Source organism: Phlebotomus papatasi, chromosome 2 (genome assembly GCF_024763615.1).
Source record: "Phlebotomus papatasi isolate M1 chromosome 2, Ppap_2.1, whole genome shotgun sequence".
Lineage (NCBI taxonomy): Eukaryota > Metazoa > Arthropoda > Insecta > Diptera > Psychodidae > Phlebotomus > Phlebotomus papatasi.
Genome location: NC_077223.1, coordinates 27773059 through 27781298, shown reverse-complemented (window position 1 = coordinate 27781298; position 8240 = coordinate 27773059). Strand labels below are relative to the sequence as shown.

The 8240-nt window shown below is 35.8% G+C and overlaps 1 protein-coding gene across 1 annotated transcript; it reads right to left on the bottom strand.

The window, feature by feature from the left end:
* Window positions 1–300: 300 nt before the first annotated feature.
* Window positions 301–4778, bottom strand: LOC129800300 (uncharacterized). The gene is made up of 3 exons (XM_055844580.1): window positions 4737–4778; window positions 4021–4650; window positions 301–570 (listed from the first exon to the last, which is right to left on the bottom strand). Exons 1-3 carry the CDS (start codon window positions 4776–4778, stop codon window positions 301–303), a joined length of 942 nt encoding a protein of 313 aa, XP_055700555.1.
* Window positions 4779–8240: the final 3462 nt, after the last annotated feature.

Sequence of the window (8240 nt, the reverse complement as noted above, 5' to 3'; positions counted from 1 at the left end):
TTGAACTTTTATATATAATGAAGAGGTCTATGTTTGTGATCCTACGGCTATTGTAATCTGTCTTTAAAATCCAATGAACTTCGACAATTGAAATTTCAACCAAGTGCATTCGATCAGATTAATTTTGGAATTGAATAGAAAATTCCAGTGAAAATTATCAATTGCCATTAATTGATTAAATGTGGAGAAACTGCAGATATATTGCAGGGAGTGTCTAAGTCCTCTGTAGAAGTTCTTAAGGACTTGATTTATAGCTGCAACAGCCTTTTGGAGGATTGGGAGGTCATATTTGGGAATTTTCTAGTAAATTGCTGGCGATAGTGGATGAAATATTCCGGGAAAGATTTCTGCCGGAGCATTGAGTAGATTTTGGCTGCAGCACTTGGCCACCCATTTTGTCTGATGTAGAGGGGTTGCAGGGGTTACACTGGGTGCTTCATTGTGGGTTACATTGGGTATTGTGGGGTGGGAAGAGTGGCGGCATATGTTGCTAACAAGGCGTAAATCATCCTCACACAGTTCATGAACTCCTAGAGATGGAGAAGAGCACACAAATATTGCGCGATGGTGCTGGAAAAGGAAGGGGGAGAGAGAGGAGTCATGTGGTAAGCGAGGGAGGAAGGAAGACAACGTGCTTTGAAGGCAGCGGAACACTTTATCATTCCTCACCCAACACAAGCTCCTGATCGCTGATCATTAAGACTTCATCAGTGCCACATGTGAGTGGGATGCTTCCCAGACACTCTCTCCTCAAACCTCAAGACCATTATTCCTGAAGGAGTACTCGACTGTAATTAGTTTCTCTTCGGGCTTTTCTTTCCATCTTCCTTTTTGGCACAATTTGCTGTTCAATAGCACAACTTTTCCTGCCATGGTTATTTTTCAGAGGGATCTGGCTTTGTGAACATCTTTTAACTCACTGTATGAACATTTGTTTGCCGTCTTTTTGCCCACAAAATCTCTCTTTAGAAATCACACTAAACACCATCAGTCATGTCCTGATTTTTCAAAAGAGTCCTCTAATGTAGGTCAAAAGTCCTGGCGAAAGGATTAACAGGAAAACTACAAACTCTTTGATTTTGTACTAGAGAAAAAACCATCATACATATTTAATTTTGTACATAATACCCAAAACGGTTTCATAAATTGACATGTAACTATCGAATTGAAATTTGCAGATCCACATATTCCACGCGAAAATTGATATTGCATTAATTGTGTGCATAAATAAAGTTATTAAACTGCGCAACTGGAAGCATTTCACAAAAAAGATTTATTGTAATTAATGATTACCAATTCGTAAACGATTTCATTGAGTATTAAATTACTTCAAAACTTATCAGAAGGCATCATACAGGTGTAATGTTATTAAATTTCCAATAAATTGTATTGGGGAGGAAAATTAAGGTAATTTTGGGTGATTTTCCCTAGACACTCCCTTTTTTTTTGGTTTGATTTGTAGCGGTGGTAGCATACAGTAGGGGTCAAAAGTTTGTTGCCTCATGCATTTTTGGAAACCAGGTGCAAAAAATTATAGAAAAAATTACTTTTTCCAATTTTTCTTTTTGCAAATTAGTTGCCTGCAATCCGTAGATCTTATTCAAAATAATTGTTTTCCAAAAGTTGTTCATTTTTCATGTTTCAAAAGTTTGTTGCCTCATTTGAAAAGTTACTCAAAATGGTCAAAAACATTCAACTAACTTAAAATACACCGGCTATATTTTTAGTTTATGTCATTTGAAAGGCCAATGGTGGGGTTGGACATTTCTACAGTTGTCTATGGTAAATAGATATGTATAAAAGTGATGATAAATAACAAGAAATAATCTGTTTTCTTGATATTTCATCATTTAGGTTAAAATGACTAGTTTGAAGGAGTTAAAAGGCGGGAAATCGTCCAGAGATACGATTCGAGAGAATTCGGAGAAAAATTCCAAATTCCAGAGAATTCGGGATTTTGGCTTTCGACATTTTGGTTCATTCGGGATTTTGGCTTTCGGGATTTTGACCGGGACCCTTTGAATTACTTTTTCAAATGAGGCAACAAACTTTTGACGAATTAAAAATGATCCACTTTTGGAAAAGAATAATTTTTTATATGGTATAAAATTATTTATTTTTTTTCCAAATACAGAAATAAGATCTATGGATTACAGGAAATTCATTTGCAAAAAGAAAAATTCGAAAAAGTAATTTTTTCTATCATTTTTTGTACCTGGTTTCCCGATCACACATGAGGAAACAAACTTTTGACATCTACTGTATATCGGATGGACGGACAAATCGCATGACGTAAGAAAAGTTGAAACTTCAAAATTTTAAAATTCTACCAAAATATGACCACTTAGGAGGTAAAGAATCGAAATATGTAATAAATAATTGTGGTGTTCGAGCAGTGTAAATAAATTTATCGGATCACTTCCAATTCTTAATCGACAGAGGGGGCGCTACCTATTTTTTGGAAGACCTCGGCTACCTTCGTACGACTCAAACTTCAGACAACTCAATTTTTTCAATGTTCCCAATGGACTTAACGCATAACTCTTTTTACAAAATTTGAGGCATTGCACTAGCCATTTAAAAATATATTACCATGGATCAAATTCATTAACAACATATGGAAAAAGTGAGTTGTTTGAAGCTCGATTCGTCCGAAGGTAGCGAGCTTTCCCCTATTATGAATTCTTAACCAGATCATTACTGGTTTACAATAAAATGTTTGTAACGGCCTCGTTACTTAATTACTTACTTAGGTGGCTGCAAGGTCCCTTGAAGGGACCGGGCCTCGCACTAACCACCTCCAGCCCTGGCGACTCTCCGTCAGCTCGCTAGAAACGTAAGCATAGGTCGCTACTGTCGAAAAGCTTGTCCTATCGGAGGCTCCTTGCGAGTTTTCATAATAATCTTGCTTTTACGGAGAGGGCTTGTCTAAAGTGTAAGTTCATATACCCGCTGCTTTAGTCCAGATTGTTCTGCAATTTCGAATTTCGATATTCTTGACACTTCAATCGTCAGGAATGTCAACAACAGTGTGCAAATGTTTGCTGCAAAAAGTGAATTTTTGTGTAGTTTTGTGGAATTTCAGGATGGCAGAACGTTTGAATTGCAATTTTATTAAGATTAATATCAATTTAATGAACTTGCCCACTTTTGTGTAACTCGTCGGTTTAAACGTTCGAACTTCCAAAGGGTTTTTAGGTAAGTTCTCTCTCATATACCTTCGAATCGGTAAAGGAAAAATGTCAAGCGTAGAGTAGAGAGCGCTCAAATCGGAAAGGTTATTACAGAACGAGAGGAATTCTTCTATTTTTATACCTTTTTGATGCAAATAACTTGAAAGTATTCGCTACAACAATAAGACCATGAATTTTTACATGTCCAACTACAACTTTTATTTTATTAGGGGTCCATCTGGAAGATGATTGCCCCGAACTACAACTTTTATTATTATGGAACAGTTTGTCCAATTAGTTAAGATAAGACAAATTCATTCATTTTCAACAGCTTGTCCCTAATAGAGTCGCTGAAAATTTTACTAAATATTCTGCTTAAACTTAAGGTAAAGTGCCCTCGAGTCGACCGGTAGAGTTATTTATACAATTTATTTATATTTGCACTAATATTTGACGTATGATCTAACATTAATAGGTCAATTATTCCATAAATAAATACGAATCAGTGACAATTTTATAGAAATTCAGCATTAAAACATTCAAATATTGACCACCGGTCGACTCGAAGGCACTTTACCTTACTTCATTTTGAGTAACGTTTTTTGTTCCTCTACCATCCGCCACAAATGCTCTGCTGTTACATTTTCATACTTAGGCTTGATTGCATTTTATATCCAAAATGGTCTAGTGCTAGAGCACTCACCCTTTTAATTCTTTTTCACATATTTGTGACACAATTTAGTAAATCAGTGCATGCTCTATATTCTAATCCGTAAAGTTCCATATTGTTTCTTATTCTTTCCAATGTATAATCCTTGTGTGTACGACAAATATCTATCATAGATACTTCGTCATACAGTTGTTTAATTCTCTGTGCGCACAATGGATCATCCTTTCCATAATTCTCTTTGAATATTTCCTTCTGAGCCGAAGTGGCTAACTCCAAATATTTACAAGCTAACCATGTGCATTTGCCTTCTTCAATGTCCGTCCCTATTTTTCCAATGACCTCTGTGTCACCGTAACAATCGGTGTAATCGTTCTGAAACTGAAAAAATGCACCGAGTTCTACACAGAAGTTCCTTGCCTCCTGATACAAATCAGGATCAACAGCACCAGCCAAATGCAGTGCTGAAGCCCCTGCAATGTAACCTCCCATGTATGATGTTTTCAACTGTGCAATTTTTCTATATTGCTCCATTGTAAAGGTCGTGAAATCTTGATGCTGTGTCTGATTATCCAAATATTGTCCAATACTGCCAACAAAAACAGCTTCTCTTAGTAACTCAAGGAGCTTAGCGTAGCAATCAAGGTGACTGAAATATTTCTTTAAAATTAGAAAAACAGCTTCTTTCAGCATAAATAAATCGTTAATGGCACTTAATTGAACATCTTCCAACTTGTACCAACAAAGTTTTTTTCTTCTGGTGGTGCTGTTATCCATAATGTCATCCGCAATATAAGCCACTCCCTTCATCTAAAATTTAATCATTTTGATGGAACTTTAAAATCTTTCATTAACTGAATTATAGAGTAACGTAATTAGAGATTATAAACAAGTACATTCAGCTCTCCGATATACATTAGAGCTCCGCTATAGGCCATATTTGGTTCCAGATTTGACACTTGGGTCGCACTATAGTCCATGTCATCTTTTAAATTATCAACGACTTTTAGTATTGAAATTGCTTGACGGCTTCCACTTTCTTTGCGATTGTGGTACTTGTACTCGCTCTCTTCATTATGGATCACAATAATTATCACAACTACTCAATTAAGTTTGCCAAAAATATTAAAATAATTATGACAACATTTCATGTCGCGTACTGAAAAACATAACCTAACTTAAAAAATCAGTGTTTTGAAATCAACAGTTGATAAATTGTGGACTATAAAGCGATGGCCTATAGCGGGGTTCTACTGTATTTGGAATCCGGGTGACAGCTGTCAAATAGTCGAGTGTTTACTTTTTGTCCGGGTATCAGTTAAAGGAGAATGGTCAAATGCGGTCCCGGAATCGCCACGAACGGGACCTGTGCCAATGGATAGACATTGGCAAATGTAACAACTTTTGTTCTGGGACCAATGATTTAAACTATGGAGGAAAAATTCTAGAGCATAAAAACTATTTCTTAGAAGGAAGAATGGTCAAAAGTATATATGGGCACCGGTTCATCTTTATCCAGAGATGAGAGTAGGCGCATTTTGCAGATACTGGTATAAGATTAAAAAAAATTCTCGGGACCCGGAACGATAAATGCTAGGAGTCCTTGTAAAAAGCCTCTATCTTTCCGATAAATCACTATTTTGACAACAAATTACGCAAGAACTGCTAAAGCGACCTTGATGAAATTCGGTATACGGTCAGTGTATTACTTAAACTTTTTATCCATGTGTACCACCTCCTCCCCCCACCCTCCATTCTGATAGCCCCCATACAAAATGAGAGCATTTTACTTTATAACTCCTTTCTGAGAAGAGGTATTTTCAACAATCCTCACGAAGAACTTTTTGATCGAGCTTAATTAAATGAAAAAAAAATGAATAAATAATAACGTTAACAATCATTTTCCAGATTTTTATACTTCATTTTTCACCTTATTAAGATCTGTTGGTACGTGAAAGAAAGAAACATATCCTCATATAATCTAATTGGCATTAGTGGTATTTTTTTGATATTGTAATCAAGGTTTTGGAGTTGCTTCTCGATTTATTGTCTACAGAAGTTGTACTAATATGCAATTCAGTGGTTTAATAACAATTTGTGCGAAGGAATTCTTTCTATATTAGGACTACCAGACAGGTGGGTGTTGGGGTGGTATGCTAGTTAAAGAGTCTTCCTTAAGCTTTGTTCCCATGTCGAATTTCAGCTTTTTACCTCCTCTAAGAAAGGAATTATAAGATAATATGCTCTTATTTTGTATGGGGGCTACCAGAAGGGATGATGGAAGAAGGGTTCGGTATGTATGGTTAAAAAGTTTTCTTTAAGCCTTGTTCGCATGCCGTATTTCAGCATTGTACCTCTTCTCAGAAAGAAGTTGGAAAATAAAATGGCCTCATTTTGTATGGGGGCTACAAGAATGGAGGATGGGGGGACGGGGTGATGTCCATAAATAAAAAGTTTAAGTAATACACTGACCGTATACCGAATTTCATCAAGATCGCTTTAGTCGTTCTTGAGTAATTCGTTGTCAAAACAGCGATATTTCGGAAGGATAAACGCTTTTTTACAATGACTCCGAGCGTTTATCGTCCAGGGTTCCGGCAATTTTTTTATCTTATATCAGTACCTACAAAATGCACCTATTCTCGTTTGTGGCGATTCTGGGACCACTGCCCATATAATTTTGACCATTCTCCTTTTAAAAACTTTGTTGATATTGTTCACGTTTGGAGAATTTTGTTATAGTAAATTTGCTCTAAAATCTGATTCACTTAGTTTTTTTTTAGGAATGAACGTATATTCAGGACAATGTCGATTCAGTCAGGTTAGAATTCACTCAACAAACTTTCTACGTCATGTATATGCGAGTGATTTTGGCTTCCGATGGTGACTTTGCCCCCTGATGTTCGTAAGCCTTCTTTAAAGCACTTAAAACCGATCGGACATGGTAGATCGGATCAGTGAAGACTAACTTATAGTGCTGAAATGAAAGAAAAGCTTATGAACAGCAGGGGGCAAAGTCACCCGCAGTTTCGGAAGATAAAACGGATAAAACAAATCGTTCGATTTCGAACGGATTCGACGTGTATCAAATGTATTATATCCGAGTATGGTCCCAAATGCTTAAATAAGCAAGAGTCAACATTATCATTTTGAATTCCAATCATCTGGAGTATTTGAACTCTGAATGGTACATGTTTTTACTCTTCTGAATTAAGCTTACCATTTCAAAACAGCATCCCAGATAATAGGCTAATTTAATATTTTCTTCTGTTTGTAGGACTTTCGGTGCAAATAAATCGTATGTAAATACTGCAAAAATGCCACAACCCAATCTTCCATTTGGATCTGCAACAACGTAATGCATAATCTAAAAACAGGATTGAAAAATCTGAAATCAATCTCTTATAACATAAATCTTACACGTTCAAGGTGCTTTCCGACTCTCCCAGTTGCATCATAAGCCCTAGTCGCGTCTTTTAAATCCTCAATGATACCTGGCAAGGTAAGTTTTTTTAAAGTAATTTAGCGATTCGATTCTAATTAAAAGAGAGAAAATAAAAAAAATAACCTTGTAAGTACAAAAGAAGTTTCTCCTTTTTCTCCTGAAGATGCTCCTTCAGTTCATTGTCTTCAGGTATTTTGTTAACACATTTTGAGAGGAATGCCAAGGAAAGATCAATATCATGTTCTCCAGACATTTTGCTAATGGATGCAGTCAAGCTACTTGGGAAAAACTACTGAAAAACATACGTAACGTCTTAATGCATAAAGTCTAGAGTCTAGATAGAGTTCACTTAAAATCTAATTCCAAGAAAGCCTCAAAAGAATCTCAGCCATTATAAGGTTATTTGGACTCAATTCGGATTTAGCTGCTTAAAACAATTTGATCAAGAGGTCAACTGAAGTTTCTAAATCGGTTAATAGTGGCTCTGGCACATCTTTTAGATCAGGAAAATTTCATTACATCTAAATTCATATCCTTTACTTCTCAAACATTTCTCATAGGGTGGAGTCTACACTTATTGATGTTATACACTTGTGGACAACTTGCAAAAATCTTAAGTTATTGCATTAAATAGACTTCGAAAAATAAAAAAATGTTAATTATACCATAAACCAGGACTGAGCTAAAATAAAAGCCGAAGTGAATTTGGTGGTGCCAATCGGGATTCTTCGAAATGCCGCGAAAATTCACGTAGAGAAAATGAGAGGTTTTTAATGTGAAAATTGTTTAATTTCTTAGAGTTAAGTCATTTTCACAAGAAAATCTTTTTAATAATTTATTTGAATTCAGTTATTTGGGTTAATTGTGAATAATTGTCGATATTACAACAAAAACATTGGGATGAAATTTTGAGCAGGAAGACTCATATTCTTTTAAGTTGTCTCAAAATTCAGGA

Bases quoted from the DNA above. Each gene is read 5' to 3' on its own strand.
- LOC129800300 (XM_055844580.1), bottom strand. From the start codon at position 4,778: ATGGCCTATAGCGGAGCTCTAATGTATATCGGAGAGCTGAAT. The intron at 4,651-4,736 runs GTACTTGTTTAT...ATTAAATTTTAG, and splicing joins TGTATATCGGAGAGCTGAAT to ATGAAGGGAGTGGCTTATAT. The intron at 571-4,020 runs GTATCTATGATA...TTCCTTTTCCAG, and splicing joins TTAAACAACTGTATGACGAA to CACCATCGCGCAATATTTGT.